General features: G+C 37.4%; 1 protein-coding gene across 1 annotated transcript in view; it reads left to right on the top strand.

The window, feature by feature from the left end:
• HECW2 (HECT, C2 and WW domain containing E3 ubiquitin protein ligase 2) overlaps window positions 1–18,483 on the top strand; it is a 111,416-nt gene extending 92,933 nt beyond the window's left edge. The window contains exons 20-28 of the mRNA XM_010564077.1: window positions 676–789; window positions 4,516–4,668; window positions 6,750–6,848; window positions 8,688–8,817; window positions 9,419–9,565; window positions 10,221–10,335; window positions 11,100–11,185; window positions 12,603–12,715; window positions 18,372–18,483. Coding sequence (XP_010562379.1) covers window positions 676–789; window positions 4,516–4,668; window positions 6,750–6,848; window positions 8,688–8,817; window positions 9,419–9,565; window positions 10,221–10,335; window positions 11,100–11,185; window positions 12,603–12,715; window positions 18,372–18,483 — 1,069 coding nt within the window. The remainder of the gene's footprint in view (window positions 1–675; window positions 790–4,515; window positions 4,669–6,749; window positions 6,849–8,687; window positions 8,818–9,418; window positions 9,566–10,220; window positions 10,336–11,099; window positions 11,186–12,602; window positions 12,716–18,371) is intronic.
• Window positions 18,484–18,808: the final 325 nt, after the last annotated feature.

Raw genomic sequence — 18,808 nt, 5'->3', positions numbered from 1 at the left:
GCAAGCTAAGTTTCAGGAAACTAATTAAACACAGTTTTTTTGGCAGAAGATAAAATGTTTAAGTAAGGAGGATTCTTCTGCCTCTTACTTTAGATCTTTATGACACTTCCTTACTTTCAAAATTTTTCTTTTAGAAGGGATATTATGTTTTCACATGTGATTTTTCAGTCTGGTTTTGGACAAACAATTGCCATTCCTTCTATACTTTTTGTCCCGTCACACTTACACTGGACATAGTGTAGGAATGTGTGATTCTGGAGTTACCATTCGGTGAGTTTCTCATGGTTTTATCTTTTTCCTTGTTAAGAGATTGATTTTTACATAAAAGGTTAGATTCTTGCTTACAGTAAGACTGATTCAGAGGCCCAGCCTTACAAAAGGATTTTAAACTTAATGAAAACACCCACTTCAGGACCTTTCCCACTGAAACCTTTAATTTAAGGAAGAACCAGGGTAGCAAAAATAAAACTACACTTCTTTGTACAAGAGACATTTTATTGAAATCTAAAGTAGATCTTTCAGGGAGACAGACTGAAGCTTCCTGATCTGGATCAAATTACCCAGCAGAAGCGTGTATCTCTATGAAGTCACCCTGTTACCTTGCAGTGTAAATAGATGTTTCCAACTGTGGTTCATGTTCACAAATTACTGTTTCAAAATTATTTTGCTCTTCAGATTAATCATCAGGAGAGATCACTTGCTAGAAGATGCCTTTAACCAGATCATGGGCTACTCAAGAAAAGACCTGCAGAGAAATAAACTCTATGTCACGTTTGTTGGGGAAGAAGGGTGAGTAGAACAGGGAAGTAAATGTGATCTCAAAACTCAGTGTGTCTTGCAGCTGCTGTTTCACCAAACTTCTTGTGGTCTAGAGTGAAAAGAGGAAGGATTACAGTCAGGAAATGCCACATACATAAGCCTAGAACATACAGCTGTTCAAGATGACTTTTTAGGCATTGTGAAATGTAACGTATCCTGCCTTTGCAGAAGTAATGCATATGTTTATGTGAATTTTCACAATAGTTGGTGTGCATTTCAGAATGTTGCTGGGAAAACAAAGAAAAACCAAACAACTTTCTTGTGTTATTCATATTTCTTTTCTGTCAGTGCTGACGTTATATTTCCAGTGCTTGTTAAAAGACAGTTGCCATTTGTTGGAGGGAGGGTGCTTCAAGAGTAGGCTAGAGGCTCAATCCTTATTTCAACTCCCGTCTGAGGCAGTGGGACCTGAAGACCCTCAGTGCTACAGGAGGTGCTCACTGCCTCTTCAGGCCAGGGCCTGCGTCACAAAGAAAAGCAACTAGGCTATTGCTAGTTGTCAAATAAACACAAATATTCCTGACATTTCAAAGTCATGTCAGAGAATGCTCAGTCTGTGTCTAATAAAAGTCTAACCTGTTACAGGTTGCGAGATGTGCATTGCAAAGCAAGATGTGGTTAGATTTTCTTTGCAACTGAAACTGGAACAATGTACTATGTGCCTGTTTCATCTCTTGATTTGTGCCCCCTTTGTCAGACCTTAAAGCCCTACTACCTTATGCACAGATACTTTTATTGATGTATTTCATGAATGTATTTGTAAATACATTCAAAATTTTATTCCTTGATGTTTAGTAAACTGCAGCACGCAGCTCTTGGAATGCTGTAGTGTGCATTATTGCCATGTGATGCATGAGTCTTTAGTGAAGTTGTAACAGAAAAATCTCACACAAGATTAGATAAAATCAATCTGTCTTTGAAAACCCCTAAATCCTGCTGTTTTTTTAAAGTTCACCCTAAAGTGCTTAGTGTTAATAAGGACTCACTGAAGTCTTAAAATAAAAAATGTTTACAGCTGAGAGCCAAGTGTGGACTTGTTCATATAAATAATATCACCATGCTGTCTGAGGAAAAACTCAGAACTGGAATGACAAGGCTGGTGCAGGATGAGATTACACTATATTGACAGAGCAGGGTGGGGATGCAGGAATGAGGCCTGTCTTATATGGCCCTACCAGCCTTTACTTTCACAGCTACAACCTCAACTCAGATTTTAAAATGAAAGGGAAAATTTTAAAATCATACGTGAGATAGAGATTGATCCAGATAGACTGTCTCCTTTCATCAGATGTCAGGCTTTTGCATTTCATCACTCAGTACAGCAAGATGAAGAGTGACCTGGAAATGGGGGTGACACATGCTGTTCCCATTATATCCAGCTTTACACAAGACTCTCTTCTTAATGGAAAAGAATGAGTTAATTAAGAGCAAAGTCAAATTAAAATGACGTCAATTCTCTATTTACAAATCTGTGTTTTGAATGAAGAAAGAATGTGTGCAAGCAGTATTGTTTCATCTGAGATGGTGCAAGGATATGTATCACATCAAACTATTCATTTGGCTAGGTGTAGAAAGACAGGTCAGGGTGGAGGAGAGGAGGACAATGATGATGAGGAGTACTACTGAAAGTTAATTGTTTCCTATTTGCTCCTCCTTTTCCTTTTTTAAGTTTTTAAGTGGGAGTTTGCCCTTGCATTTCTTTTCCTCTCAGTAAAGAGGTGCAAGTCTTAAAGTAATGGGTAATGAAATCTTCACAAAATATTTTAGTAACTATTGATTTATTAGTGTATAAATTAGTAAGTGGAGCAACTGAGACATAGTTAATTGCTGTTCATATGATTTTTATCATAAGTCTCATAATATTTGGTATCTTCCTTGAACCTTCAATTTCTACAGTCATGCAGTTGTGATGCTAATTTAATGTTTTAACATTCATACTTCATGTGATGATAAATGAAGAAAATTTTCATCCAAAGAATATGGTTCCTTAAAGTTATTTTCCCTAAGTTCTATTAACTATTAGCAGAAGCTGCTTTGTATTTAAGAGTGGTAAATCTGAAGTATTAATGATGCTTCCTAGGAGACATGAATCATGTTGCCAACAACATATTACTCTACTCCTGAATACCAAAATGCCCCACAGTTGCAGCTGTTGTGTGGTTGCATACCTCTTGTATGAAGTTTTCTCACCCTTGTGCCAAGCCTTTAATTGTGGGATAAATCTGACTGGCAGTGCAGGACTCTCATGATTGATTTATTTAACATGACTCACAGTAACTCTGCGTACAAAAGGAGTTGTATGAAATGGCTGGTAGTCAAGCACACAGTTGCTATTCTATCTTAAGATTTCATAGTCAGTCTGATTATCCCAGAAATTTGCAAGACTCTTCCAGATGACCCTTTATTTGATCCTGATATTTGTGCCAAGATTAAGATCCAACAATTGTCCATGATATCAAACCATTTTGGTTTGTGTTTTTGGTTTTTTTTTTTCCTGCAATTTGAGGATGGAATCTATCCTTCTTGCCAGGGTAAAGATCTGTTTCAGTGCTTTGCTTCTGAAGCTTAACAGAAGCAAAGTGCTTCCAAATGACTGAAGGGAAAATGTTTTTCATTCAACAGAGGGAAGAGGCTTTGTCCTCAGCTTGATAATGGTACCTAGCCTTTTCTTTCCTGATGACTTCATCCTCAAAAACAACTCTTATCTATGTTTGTCTTTTGTAAAAGTTCATGAGCCGGAACATTAGTAGCAGAAGTCCTATGTGAAAGCTGACCTTCTCTGTGATACTTCTGTCTGTGCGCTGTTTTAGTACTAAAGCAAGACCTTCTTAAAAGTCAAGTATGAAATCTTCATCTTTATATCTGTTTGTTAGGATTGTAATAATCTCTGTTTCCCACAGGAAAATACCTAGTTTTCTGTTTTCCAGCTCTACCAGAGCATTAACTTCATACTTAACTCATTTCACTGGTGACCTGCAGCATAATGTCAAAATTCAGTCTCAGTGCTTTGTCAGCAGTGAGTTTGTTTATGATTCAGGAAGAAGGGGTTATTTAGATTCCTTGTTCATTAGTACTGGAATCTTGAAAGAGCAAAAAAACCCAAAACACCAAAAACAAAAAAAACCCCCCAAAAACCCAAAGGAAATGCACTCTCCAAAAGACATTTAAATGCACTCAAGTTTGGAATACAGACAAGAAAATTTAGACTAAGAAAGATAAATCACTGAAGTAATCTCAGATTATATTGCTAGGGAAACCAGAAATATATCCTTCAAATTGTCCTATTGTTGCAAGTCTGCAAAGACAAAATAAGATCATTGTTCATTTTCATTCTTAATTTGTCAGCTGCATATAGGTCTAATGTTGGCTCTTTTCATGTTTCCCCCCCCCCCCCTCCCCCGCCCCCAATTATTTGGTTATATTCCTGTGGCAAAGAGGCCATTACAGCTGGAGCCAAAATTTTTTATGAGAGCAGCCCGCATAGAGCACTTCATTCCAGTCCTCCAAGCCATTCCATTTCAGAATAGCCCCACAAGGACTTCACATACCTTGGCATTAAGCAATCTGCAGGATAAGGGTTCTGGTTAAAATCTTGCAAAATTTTAATTAAAATATAGCATAAGGAATGTAGATTCAAAAAAGCCTTTCTTTGCACACAATGAACACTTCATAGTAATGTCAAGTTTCCCTTTAAAGGTTGGACTACAGTGGACCTTCAAGGGAGTTTTTTTTCCTGGTGTCTAGAGAGCTCTTCAATCCGTATTATGGTTTGTTTGAATATTCAGCCAACGATACCTATACAGTACAAATAAGTCCCATGTCTGCTTTTGTAGACAATCATCATGAGTGGTAAGAATTCTTTTTTGTTTTGTCTTTCAGATATGTTTTCTGTTGTTCCCACTTGTAGACAACTGCTCATATCTGCTCAGACATATAACACAGAACCTCATCTTTTTAACCAACAGCAAAATAATTGCATTTCTTTAGACTTTCCTGATTTTTTTTTCGCTTGTGGTTTTAAATGATCTTATTTCTCACAAGGTCAGCAAAACTATGATTTGGAATATGTACCATGGGATTGTCTCACAACGCAACTCTCTGCATTTCTTGTACGTTAGCAGTCATTTCATGAAAGCAATATTAGCCTCTTGTGCATTAAATAAAATGAATGAAAAATTGGCTTTTTGTCAGGTAAAGGAGATTAAGGGAGATTTCAAACAGGTCTTACTGTATGCTACTTGTTTACATCTTTCTAAAGAGTACAGAGGTCTCCTTAGTGGAAACCCACTATATCTATTGGAAGGAAATCTGTGGATGTATCTAATTTGTGGGTGGGCGGGAGACTGCTGATTACATAGCTCTTAAGCAAAGCCTGTACATACACACATACTTCTAAAATAGTTATCAAGGATTTTTACATAATCCTGTTTTTGCAATTATAAGCCAGTTTAAATCACCCTCGGTTGATTTTTAAGCCATGGCATCGCCGTAAGTCTGTAAAGCTGTGCTGTGAATATTAACAGAGAATTCTGTTGTGTAGGTAGTTAGATTACAGTAATAGTGGAATGTCAGCTGCTCATCTGTGTAGCAAGGATATGTACTGAGTTCTTACTTATTGGAAGCCAGTTATGAAGAATGAATATCAGAAATTAATCTCATTAGTAGCTTCAAAAATTAATAGAAAATTAAATGGTTGGCTGCACCCAGTTCAGTTAGTTAGATGAAGCAACCTACCTGTTGAACTACAATAGTGCAACAATAAGTGGCACATGCTGTATTGAAAAAGCAGAACAGTCTTGGAAAAGGGGGAGAAAAAGCTTTACGTGCTCTGCAGCTTCTGCCAATATTTTGTATTCATTCCTGGCTTCTGCAGTGCCGGACCAGAGACCTTGGGGGTGAGGGAGGTGTGATCGCCTCTCTTTCTGGGAGTGCTGATGCCAGTGACAGCACTGGTCTTGTACAGCCTCAGGGGGAATTTAGAAAATGCAGCAGTGACTAGCATGGAAGGAGAAGGCTCTGCATGCCACATCCTCATCTTGCGAACTCTGTGTGCAGGCAGGTACAATAAAGCCCTAATCTCTCCAAGAAAAATGTTGCTGAGGATGCATAAACAGAAAGTTTAAGAAACATTATTTTCCTTGAAAAAGAGCACTAGACTTAAATCTAGTTCGAGAGACATGGAGGACTTTTCACAATGGATCTTTATTCTCATGGGGATGTTTGCAAAGACCCTACTATTTCAAAGTTGCTGCCATCTGATCTCAAATCTGTCAAACTCCCTCCCTCCCCCCCAACCCTCCTTACACACCTTCCAAAATGAACATAATAGGGGTAGAAAGAGGGGAGAGGAGGCGATCATTTAGATCCCATTGGCATGGGGCTGGAGAGCACTGCAATACGTAAAAAAGTTTCCAGCCACTCTTCGTGAAAATATATACAGAACTCCATACTCACCAGTCAGAAGAGGGAGCAAGGAGCCGCTGTAAGCAGAAAAGACAGGCAGCAAGAACTGTCAGGCTGGGAAAGGGTAGAAAAACCTTTGGCCTCCCAGTAACATGAGAACAAGTTAATCCTATATGAGGTGTGTAAAGAAAATAGACAGTGGCTATCATTTTAGAAGATATGCTTCTATGAATAGGCTAGTCTGGCAGGGCTTGATTGGGTTAATATGGATTTGACGTTTTTGAGAAGTTACAACTTAGGTATCTGAGGGATTTTCCACACCCTGTAGAGTTGCATTTTTTTCTGTGCACTACTAAGAATGTAAAAGAAACACAAGGAAAAAAAAAACAAAAAAACAAAAATACCACAATTTAGACATAGCTATCTGATTTTAAAATGCTGTTTGGAAATACATGTAAGTTTTGATGACAGAGCAGCGTACAAACCACAAAGTTTCAGTATAACGATTGTAACTGTTTCTCTTCCAGGTTCAGGTTTAGTGGTCGAATTCTTGGTCTTGCTCTGATACATCAGTATTTGCTAGATGCCTTTTTTACACGACCCTTTTATAAAGCCCTCCTCCGAATGTGAGTAGAATTGTTCTGTCTCCTTTTCTATTTCGTTTCTTCCCCATGGACGATGCTATTTTGTGTATGGATAAATTGTGATGTTTTATCATCAAAGATGCTAGGCCATTATTTATAATATAATCATTTAATTTCAATTCAGGACTTTTTTTGAAAGTTTACTTGTTTCCGCTTATGGTTACTAGCCAGTTACCTAATAACTCAAAATGTTGTCTCTTGTCAGCGTGAAAACCTCATGGTTTGTTTTAGCCATGTTATCAGCTTTCTTCTACAAAATCTTACATTTGAAGTTGTACAATGAAATGCTGTGGTTTTATTCCAGATATTAATAGAGTTCTTATTGCTTTGTTTTGTAATGACTCACAGGATAGGATATGAATCACTTTGTAACTTAGACTGCAAAAACCCTTTCTCAGAGGTAGCCTGGTTGTTAGCAATCTCCATTTTGAGGAGCTGTATTTTGATATACTTTAGATTTTGTTTTCAGAACTACTACGCCTGTTCTGGCTTGAAACAAGAGCTGCACTTGCTCAGCATGTCTGGAATTTAAGACCTAGTGAACTTAAGATGCTTCATTTTTGTCCTCCATTTGAAAGCTGTTTTTGAGAAGTCTGGAAGGATATTTCTTCTATAAAACATCATACATTCTAGTAGTGTGGAGTAATGCATCCATTCCTATTGCACTTATATTTTAAAAGTACCTAAATGCTAACAGCATCATTTTAATAAGAATGAGCACTTACTCCAGATGCACTTACTAATATTGTGTGACTGCCAAATTAAACTAATTGTTTAACTTGGTGGTTCTCTAAACAGTGACATGAAAAATGAGGGGCAACCACCTTTGTACATGGCCTAATTCATGCGACTTCGTCACCTAAGCCCTGGACCTTTGCTTTCCTCAGAACTTATGAATCATCCAGACTACCTCTGCAGATGGGACATTGTGCCCAATCCATCAACTTTGATGTAGGGGGTGTTACCGCAGGATGTCACTTAAACTACAATTGAGAGTCCAGTTAAAAGTACAGGGCTTTCTTCTGACTTTATACGGACACAAGAATAGAAGGCATTTGGGAACTACTTAGAGAGAGGTGGCTGCAGCATCATTTGTAGCTTTAGATATATAAAAAGGCAGAGAACCCTGGAGCTGAAAAGCACCTTACTTAATGAATAGCCCCAGTGTCCTATTTCACACAACAGGAATTTAAGGAGTTAAGAAGAATGGCAGAAATTGCCACCATGGTGTTAAATTTTATTAACAGATGACATGTTCGAAGCTTGGAGTAGTAACTCTTAAATACCGCAAGGGGCGGTTGGATTTGTAAAAGAAGGACCATGTAAGGGGAAACATGGCAAAAGGTAAAAAGATATTTCTGTGGTAAGCAGGGTATCTGAACAGACTTCTTTGCACAACGATGAGACGAGAGAGGTGTCAGTGTAGTCACATAAGCAAGAAGCATAGTAGTTGCTTTTTATAAAAACTTGCCATTTCTTTTATGATTTTAATTTTTTGTCTCTTCAATCTATGTATTTTCATAGTTCCAAAATATTCTTCACAGGAAACATGGGACAGACTCACCATAAGTTTAAAAAGCAATATGTTTTCAAATTAATAAGTTCTGAATTGTGTATATTAACAAAATTATTTTGTGTTATACAGTAACTGTTATTATAAGGCAAATAGAGATTTGAAGTAGTGTTGTCTTTATTCTATTGATTCTTCTCTTGACTCCCATTCTCAGTCTGTTTTTCAGGACTGTCCTATCTGAGTTTCGTTACTGAGCACATGCTACTGCCGTCATCTGTATTTGTGTGTTTTCTTCTTGTTTATGTTAGACTCTGTGACCTGAGTGACCTAGAATACCTCGATGAGGAGTTTCACCAGAGTTTGCAGTGGATGAAAGACAATGATATACATGATATCCTAGATCTCACATTTACTGTAAATGAAGAAGTTTTTGGGCAGGTGTGCAAGATTCTTAATTTAATTTCTTTTGTGTATTCTACTGTTAGATAAACATTTATTTGGACAGAACAGTGACTGTCATTCCATGCTGATTTGAACTTGTTATTATAAAATTCGGTTGATGAAAACAATGTTGAAATGTAAGAAGGAATTATTATTTGTAACTGGTCAAACACATCTTTCTGGTTAAGGATTTTCTGGAGAGTATCTGAAATACCAAAATTTTGGATTGCTCTGCTGGAAGTAGTTACTTGAATTTAATTGCAGCAGAATTAGCATTCAAAGGTAATACAATACCTTTGTTAGGATATTATTTAGAAGACTTCACTACTTTAGTCACTGTAAAGGTTGTTTCTTCTTGGCTTATTCTTCATACTAAATATGAAGATTCTTCAGACTAAATGGGATTTTAAATATGATTTTAGCCAAAAAAAAAAAAAGATTTGTTGTATGTTCTGTTATTTCACATATTCCAGTTGGCTAAAGTCAGCCTTGGCTAGTGCTTTTGAGGAATTACTTCAACTTCAAAAAAAAAAATTATTACAATTTTTTCTTTTGTCCTTATAATACTGTGTTGTCACTTGGTCATTTTTTGCCTAAGATCACAGAACGGGAACTAAAGCCAGGAGGTGCCAACATCCCAGTCACTGAAAAGAACAAGAAAGAATATATAGAAAGAATGGTGAAATGGAGAATTGAGAGAGGAGTTGTACAACAAACAGAAAGTCTAGTGCGTGGTTTTTATGAGGTAAAAAATTCCAAAATTAAATTTATCCTTTATCCTCCCCAAATATTTTTCTCTTCATGCACATTTCCCAAATACAGAGTCCCAAAAAGCAGATAAATATATAATCAGAAGTGCCCTTACAGATATCTGGGAGGGAGGAGTGTGGAATTTTTGTTAGTCGTTGACTTAACACTATAGTTATATATCGTCTTTAAACTAGAAAATAATACCGATCACTATTTGTATGATTAGCAGTGAATGCTTGCTAAAGTGACCCATCTGTTTCTTCACTTGGCCTTTGAGGTTTTTTGTGTGCGTGCCGTACTCAGTGTAACACAATAGACTGAGTGTACTTCAAGGTATTTCTCTCTTACCTGTTTTAACATGGACAATTAAATTGAATGTATTGAACTTGATTTGTCCTGAAATAATTCAGTATTATTTGCCAATAAAATTCTTCCCCAATCACTGTGATCCTCTAATGAAACTGAATGGAACTGCACTGTAAGAAAAAGACGTCCATTTATTTGTCTTTAAAAAGAAAAAAACGTTAATTCTTTCCATTCGTGAGAGAAATGTTACCTGATAAATGTCTTAGTAGCAGAGAAGTCTTTTATGGGGAGGCAAAAATCAATAAATGAAGAAATGTTGCTACACATTTTATTTCCTTTCACAGGTGGTTGATGCGAGGCTCGTGTCTGTATTTGATGCCAGAGAACTGGAACTGGTTATAGCTGGAACAGCAGAAATTGACTTGAGTGACTGGAGAAATAATACAGAGTATAGAGGAGGTAACCTTAATTTTGAATTGTTCACTGACAGTGTTGGGGGGCCTGGAATTACCCAGTTTCTAAGACACTGAAGAACTGTCCCATGAGATACATCTTCAGTATCTTCTGAACTTCTGTGGCTAAGTTTGCATTAGAAGAAAGTAATTTGTCCATTTTCGTTTGCCTCATTGCTTCCCCATGCAGCTCTTCCCTTACTGTTCTTGTCTGGACAGCATAACAAAACAGTCTTCTCCACAGAAAGTACTGTGTTCACCTGCACACTAGTAGAGTACCACCCAGCCACTGGAGACAAATGGAAATGGGAACCATTCTTAGTAGGATCTACCTCTTTCCCACTCTCAAAGAAGACAGGAAATTAGAAGTAATCCCAGTGACTGCAGGCTGGCAGTTGAGATAATTTGAGAACAGTGGAAGATTTGGGAGCTACTTAGAGAGAGGTGGTTGCAGCATCATTTGTAGCTTTAGATATGTAAAAAGCACAGCATTGGAATATTTCCAGAATTGGCATTCCTATTAGTGATTGATAATGGAACAAGTTCTTGCAAAAGAGATTTCACTCCTTTTTATCACAGTAAATTAATTCTCTGCCTTTAAGATTTTTAGGCATTTTAGAAGTATTCTTTTCACACCTTCTGTCTTTTGCTGCAATTGGCTAAGAAATATGGCATTATTGTGACTGGGACGGAACTAGGAAGAACTTATTAACTATTCTCTCAACCACTTTTGTAGCACCTAAAGGTATAAAGGCTCTTTTGTTTTAACAGGTTATCATGACAATCACATTGTAATTCGGTGGTTCTGGGCTGCTGTGGAAAGGTTCAACAATGAACAACGACTAAGACTTTTACAGGTGAGATCAGCTGATCTGTGTAGAAATAGTGTGCATCGTTAAAATTAGATGCTAAACTAGTCCCATCCAGGTGTATGACATCCAAAAATGATGCTGATGCTGGCTAGTGGGAATAACCTGACAATCCTCAGAGGTTAACTGTAATAATTTGAAGTGACTGAAGCTCACAGCTATTTTTATAGATTTCTAAGTTAAAAAATACATTTAAGATAAAGTATCTGATGTCAATAATCCTTTACTATTGCTTGATTAAAAGTACATTAAGACTAGTAAAGATAGAAAAGGAAAACTGTGTAATTGGTTATATCATTAGGTAGAAATTTTAATAATATTTGTACAGCTTAGGAAAGGAGAAAGCTTAGATGGAAGTTAAAGTGCCTCAAATTAGAAAATAAAGATGAAAACCTGAAAACTGGTCTAATTCCATTTTCACTAAGTCAGCCTGCAGAATCCAGTCATCATGCTGATGAAGGACAAAAACCTCTCAACAGAGGAATATTTATACATGTGGGTTTACTATTGAGTTAATTTTTTTAAAATTCAGGTTATGTCTATTGTATCTGTAAAGAATCAGACAAATCCCCACCCCAAACAATACCATGTTCTTGATCTATTATGAAATCCACTTTTTCTAACAATTCAGAGTTTGCATCTGATCATTGAGTTACCTGTATGAGTATGGTGAAGGATTTTCTTTTTTTATCTCTTCAAGTACTTAAAAAAGGTCTGTAAAAAGCAGTGTGGGACATCTCATTTGATGGAGAGCCAGAGATATCCGCTTATATCTTCTATCACATCTGTAGTCAAAAGTTTTTATCATATCCAGATCATTAAAAATTAAGAAGCCTCTGATCTGTCAAAACCCAGGTTTGATCTGTTCATGACAGGTTCTAAGTCTTCTCAACAGACAGCATTTCAGCAAATGTCAGTGGGCATTCTACCTAACCTTCAGAATTTAGTCCTTTTCTTATAGTATTTAATAATACTTTATAAAGATATTGAAATCCACATAGGCAAAAAGGCATAACACGAAGCCATTATCATACATTATTACTTTTTTATTAGTTCCTCTTAATACAGAATAGAGACAGTAGGGAAAAACTCACTTAGCCCTGAGTTGATATTAATAGTGTTTTATTCTATAGTATTTATGTAGCATAATTACTCCTTCAAAGAGAAACCTTTGAAGGAAATTGATCTGTTGAGTTTTCTCTTCTAGAGCCCTATTAGGAAATGGTCTGTTTTCCCTTATCCTCCATTTAAAGTACCTTTTATCACTTATGCCTCACAAATTTCCTTTTTTTGCAAATGCTTTAACGTAAACATTTGGACTTGAGCGGGTTTGCTGATATAAATAAATTTCTAACCTGCACCGTCTGTGTATCCAATATCTGTGATGTTTTGTTTGCCCTGGCAGTTTGTTACAGGCACGTCCAGCATACCTTATGAAGGATTTGCCTCTCTACGGGGGAGCAATGGTCCAAGAAGGTTCTGCGTAGAGAAGTGGGGGAAGATCACTGCTCTTCCAAGGTACAACTGTGTGTGTATTAATGCTACAGATACTTTAGAATATCAGTTACCGGGATAACAGATAAGCTGTTTGAGAAACACAAACAAGTTATAACTGAATATGCAAATGTACTATGGCTTACATGAAAATTCCTTGTTCCAGTGTGCGATCCACCCATTCTTCTTTGAACTCAGTTTTGTTCTTGTAAGATGGACAAGGCAGTGTAACCGTGGCTGACATCGATATTCTAATGCTTTTTTCATGGAAAATTATATTAGAATGATAACTACTTCTGAATTTGGTTTTGTTGCATTTGGTTAAATGCACAAGTATTTACTTACTGAACATGCAGTTCATCACTTAGGAGCAAAAATGAATATGAATTAAAATTAAATAGCACTTGTGACTGTGTCTTGAGTGAAAGCTAGTATCAGACTTTTTGCATTAGACACACACAGCCTTTATGGTATAGTTTAGTGATGTAATTTTTATGCTGTCTGATGTCAAGAGTGTTAACAAATACACAAGATGCAAGTTATGAACTGCAGAAGAGGTGTATTTTGAGGAGGGGGTCATTTGACTTCAGATGCAGCACAGGTACAAGAGAAGGTGAAGATTTCAAAGAGAACAAGTAGGGTCAATTGAAATATGTGAAGAGGGTAAAGGAATAGTATGAGAGTCCAAGATACGAAAGTAGGAGTTGAGTTGTACAAGCCCTTGCAGACAAGAGGCAGCATTTAAATTGGGTAATGGTAGGTTTGGAGGAGTAGGATGAGAAGGTTAAAAAAAAAAAAAAAGTTGCGTTCCTAAATTTTCCATTTCGTAAAGACAGGAGAAAGGGTTGTTTTCAAAGATCCATGGTAACAATACCAGCACTAGACTAATAACATGAGTGATGCAAGAAAAATCTTCCAGCATGGACACTTCACTGACAAAAAATGACAGGTTCTAGTCTTTTTCTATATTGTGATCAGGCTGATATGTTTCTGGAAGATTTCCTTTCATCCAGTTCTAGAATTCCGCAGCCTCTAGAATGGGTTAAGAGTGGTTAGACACAGATTAGTGTGCGGAGTGCGGGTGAACTAACTGTACGTAATCAGATCTCAGCTTTAGTATGCTGCTTGTAGCCTGTGGTGGTAGCTTTGGGCTGGGCTGATCCATGGAGGATACTCAACCCTAATCCTAGCCCATTCCTCATAAACAAGATGCCTCAGGAATAATTTGCATTCAGAGTCTCTTTTTAGACGCAAGGCAGCTGTCAGACACACAGAGTGTTTCTCTGACCAACAACCCTTAGCTTTTTCCTCCAGCATAAAGTCAGAAGCAGAGCCGTCTCTTGGGTTGGCTCCTGCCTGCAGGCTGCCATGTGAACCGCACTGAGAAAGTCAAAGATGCAGAAGTGGCACTGTGAAATCCACAGGCACAGCAGGCGGCCTTTAAACAAAGCCATCTTTCCAGTTTACAGTACAAATGAGAGCCAGGCAACTGAGGATTAAAGATAAGCAAATTCTGGAAATTGCTATTTCAAATCAAATACTCTTAATATCTTTTGGTAGCTTCGTAATATCTTGTAGCCTGATAAGTTTATTTTATAGTTTGATTATGATTGACCTATGGAATAGCTTTGATTCTGCATAAAAAGAAAAAGCTTTGATTTTTAAAAAATAATTTCTGACTTCAAAATACAACATTTTCTTCTGAGTTTAAATAAGAAAAGAGATTGTGGGAGTTTTTCCATATCTTCTCTAATACTGGAATTCCTGGTGCTAACAAGCACAGCTTGCAGCATGGAAAAGGTCAGGACATGCCAGAACAGGATGCTCAGAATTTCCTCTGAAAAGGTTACACAGAGCCCTGGTTGTAATAAACTGCAGAATAAAACTGCTTCCTGTAGTGCAACATGGAGAAACGTGTCAAGAATCTTTGCTACCGTAGGGTGTTCAGCAAGCATAGGGAAAATGCCAACTCTTCACATTTGGGAGAATGTATCATGCCCTTGAAATTTCATTTATGATTCCCTTGGTTAGGAAACATTTGATTTTTGTCTCTGTGGATAGTTTTTAACATACAAGGGTGAGAATTAAAATAAACCAACACCACACTTGTTTTGTTAAAATAAAAACAACTGTGTATGACAAACATCTACAGTTGTCAAGAACTGGCAATTCCTGACATTCATGCATGGGGAGCCTTGATCTCATTAAAAAAAAAAGATTTGCCATGTTTATGCTTAAATGGGCTAAGCCCTAAGCAGAAAGCAGTATTTGCATTTTTACATATCTAGTTCCTGCATGCAGTTTAAGTTCAGCCTGCATCTCACCAGCTTCAAAGACTTGCTGTGCAAACACCAAGTAGTACTGGCTGGGAGGTAAGACATTGTTAACAACGACCCGGAGTAGCAAACTTTCAAGAGGCTTCCAAACAAGCCCTGCCTGTGTAAACACATTGCTGGACCTGCTGCGAATACTGCCCTAGGACTCCATGACTCTTAGTGATTCTCAGATAACTAAAGCATTTGTGTTAAGGCACAGTCACTCACTCATAGCAGTGTTACGCTTTGCAGATTGCCCTTTTGATTTCAGTGGGAGTGCTAGTGAAATTTAATATTTGGTGTGAGGGTGGCAAAAGCTAGGACTCAACAAGTCAGTGGACTTTATGTTTCTTCCACTGTTTCTAAAAACCTACTGCACTGCTGAAAACACGTAAGAATACCCATCCCCATCTCTTCTTCCCAATTCTGAGACACAGAAAGCAACTAATATAGTTAACTTGGGTATGTGATTGTGGTCTAAGCAGCTGTGATATAAACACAAAAGTATTCACTAGATGTTTACCTAGTTCTCACTGTTCTGACTGCTGTGTAATCAATTCTGCTGCATCAGAATAGTGAGATTTCTGAGAGGTACATGTGAGGTTGCTTAGCTTGTATCACTGTCTTTTACACTAATAAGTCGGTAGCATGTAAAAGGCCCTGAAAAGATTGTTTATTACAGGTTTAGCTTAACTATTGCTATCCCTGAAGCCACTTCTACTTCCTTCTTTTGCACTGTGTTGTAGATTACACTAAATCAGCAGAGGGACTGCTACTCTTTCAATTCACTTACATGCTGAGAAATTGGTTCCAGGTTCATTTGCTGTACATGATATATATGTGCTTGTGATGATTCACATGCGAGTAGTATTTATGTCTTGACTGCTGGATTTTAACCCTAAGTCACTCTGTTTTACTACTGTACTCAAAATGAAGGGGAGATTAATTGGGAACCAAGATGGTTTTTCATGTCATCATAAAATGTGAGTCTGGGAAGATGAACAGTTAGTGCCCATGTGGTTTGAAATGTTGGAATGGGAAAATACTGTCCAGAAGCAAAAAAAACCTTTCTTCTTGAAGACTCACAAAGTTGCTTGCTAGGGTGAGAAAAGTATGCATTCCCTCAGAAGACAAAGATCTTAAGTTTTTGTCTTTTTTAATGACTTGGTTTTCCGAAGTAGGTGATTGCATTTTCAAAATTGCCCTCAAAATTAAGATAAAACTCAGTTCTCTTCATAAATGTAAACAACATGCCAGCTTACTATTAAACCAGTTTGTAATGAATCCCTTGCTAATTATATACTACGTCTTTTATAACTTGCGGTTTTACAGCCCACACAGCATGATCCATAGTTCTAATGAGTGGCTGTCAGCCTCATGCAGCAGAAGCATGTGGTTAGACTGTTAATTGCCTAAGATTCTTCCACACTCGACACTGAACTCAAGGGATCACTGAGTTTCAGTTGCCCGTTTGCTGCTGGATCTAAATCAGTCTTTCTTCAAAAGGGATTTTTTTTTTTTTTAAAGTACTCTGCAGGAAATGCACTAATTTATTCTATATCACAGATACTACTTTGTAAGGTTTTTGGAAAGGCAAACGAGGAGTACAAAGAAAGCTTTCCTCCAGGAGCGTTAGAATGGCTGGGTGGAGAAGTTTTACCAGGCCCCTGGAATATTGGGTGGGGAAATGCCTTTGCTGCTATACAGCATATACTAGCAGTATACTTCTAAGCGTACTGTATTTGGGGAGGGTGCATCAATGCTTTTTTAAGTGATTGCATATTTGATGATTGGACTGTGTTTATAATAATAGTGTGGCCTTCTGTACTGTGTACACATTTCTTCAACCTGGTATTTTGAAGACACTCTAAGGCTGTAACTGAGTGTATCAGCTTCAATGAGGGTTTTAAATGGACTCATATGTTTCTAACAAACGAGATTAACCCACTTCACTTCATGTTCCATCCCCATAGCTGGGAGCTGAGAGCCACTTAAAATGGCAATTAATGAATTTGCTCCCATGGAAGGCAGCAATTTCTGGCTCAGAGGAAGTTTGGTACAGGTCTGTTGTAGACATTCAGATTTCTGGGAGTGGTTAGGTTAAACGAGCTGCATTTGCTGCGAGGAGGGAGCTTGTTCAGTCCTTCCACTGACGTTGTTACACATTTACACTTAATATGGATCATACTGATGAAGAGCAGATCACTGCAGGAAAAGTTTGTTTTTCAGCTGGATTGTATTTAAATAAATCTGCGATGTGTTTTATTGCAAAAGAATAAAGTATTTGTAAACAGACACCTGCCAAAATCCAAAATGGTTTCCATCCTCTAAAATGAGTCTGAAGTGAGACTTTGTTACAAAGCTTCAGAGCTGAAAAGATGCCTCCTCCAGTTTCTCTTTGCATCTCGTTCTCAAGAACCCATTGCATTAATAGTTACGCTATCTATTTCACTAGAGCAGGCTCGTCCACTATAGTGTTTTAGAAAGTATTATCCTTAGCCTGCCCAGAGGTCAGGCAATGATACCCATTATTCTACTACAAGGAGAAACCTTTATTATCTCCCTTTTCATTCCCTGGAAGAGTTTTTGAGAGTCAGTTCCAAGTGTGTCAGAAATCTGAGGTAGATGGATTTTGAAAACTGAGAAATGAACCACGTGGTTGTCCTCCTAAGAAAGCAGGGTGGTATGGTAGAGGTACATGCATAGTTTTCTGTAATTGCAAATAGTATTATTCTAAAGATTGTTGGTTTGCAGGGCCAGATATCCACATAGTGTAAATCAGCACAAGCAGTAACTTCCCAAGAACACGATCCAGATGCCAAAGAAGTGTAAAAGGAGAAGCATCTAATTTGTCTGTCCTTTACTACTGTGGGATTGTTTCCTGTATATCTAGAGTATTTTTTAATATTTCATCACATCTAATACCTTATGCATATTCAATGTACTGAAATATCTTGTTCGTGATTACAAATACAGTATCAAGTATCTTCAGTACAGAAAAAAATACTACTTCTCAGAAGATATATTTAAAGCCAAGATTTCAGAACAGACTATTTGAATTGTACCACGCTATATCATTCTTTTCTCATGCATATTTAATAGATAAAATTTATCCCACTCCTTTTGGGCTGTCAGTGTGTTTCTAAAGACCTTCATAAATGCTTCTTATTGGCTTACTTTAATTAGAAGAAAGTAGATTAAACATCAATTCAGTGTTCAATTGGAAAACATCATTTGACAGAACAAAGTCTTCTGAAAGAATACTATCTGCCCATCTCTACACAAGCACATACCAGTCTGTGTGTTCTCTTTTGAACTTTTTAAATAATGTACTTCTTCACCTCCTCTTTTTTTCCCCCCCTCAGGGCTCACACTTGTTTCAATCGTCTGGACCTTCCCCCTTATCCATCATTCTCTATGTTATATGAAAAACTGTTGACAGCAGTTGAGGAGACAAGTACTTTTGGACTTGAGTGATACACAAGCCACAGTGCCCAGCTCATTGGACTCTTGTGGATCTGTCTTCTTAAGAAATGAATGAACGTTTGTATTGGATTTCCTAGAGGAAAATTGTTTCACAGTGCAATTCAAATAATGAGGTTCCATCAAAGAGCTTATGAAGCAATTAAAGAGCATTGTGGTAGTGGCAGATTTCTCTGCAGTGAAACTTGAGTGTGCCTGATGTGCAGGGAAAACCAAGTCTTGCAATCCATGGTTTTTCAGGACAGCCAAACTTCTTAAGTTTATGTTCTGAGTAAACAAGAAACATGATCCCATGTTGTGATCAACCTGGCTACCGCAA

Source organism: Haliaeetus leucocephalus, unplaced genomic scaffold (genome assembly GCF_000737465.1).
Source record: "Haliaeetus leucocephalus isolate CR32 unplaced genomic scaffold, Haliaeetus_leucocephalus-4.0 Scaffold1, whole genome shotgun sequence".
Classification (NCBI taxonomy): Eukaryota; Metazoa; Chordata; class Aves; order Accipitriformes; family Accipitridae; genus Haliaeetus; species Haliaeetus leucocephalus.
The sequence above is the reverse complement of the archived record's forward strand: the minus strand, read 5'-3'. Positions and strand labels throughout refer to the sequence as shown.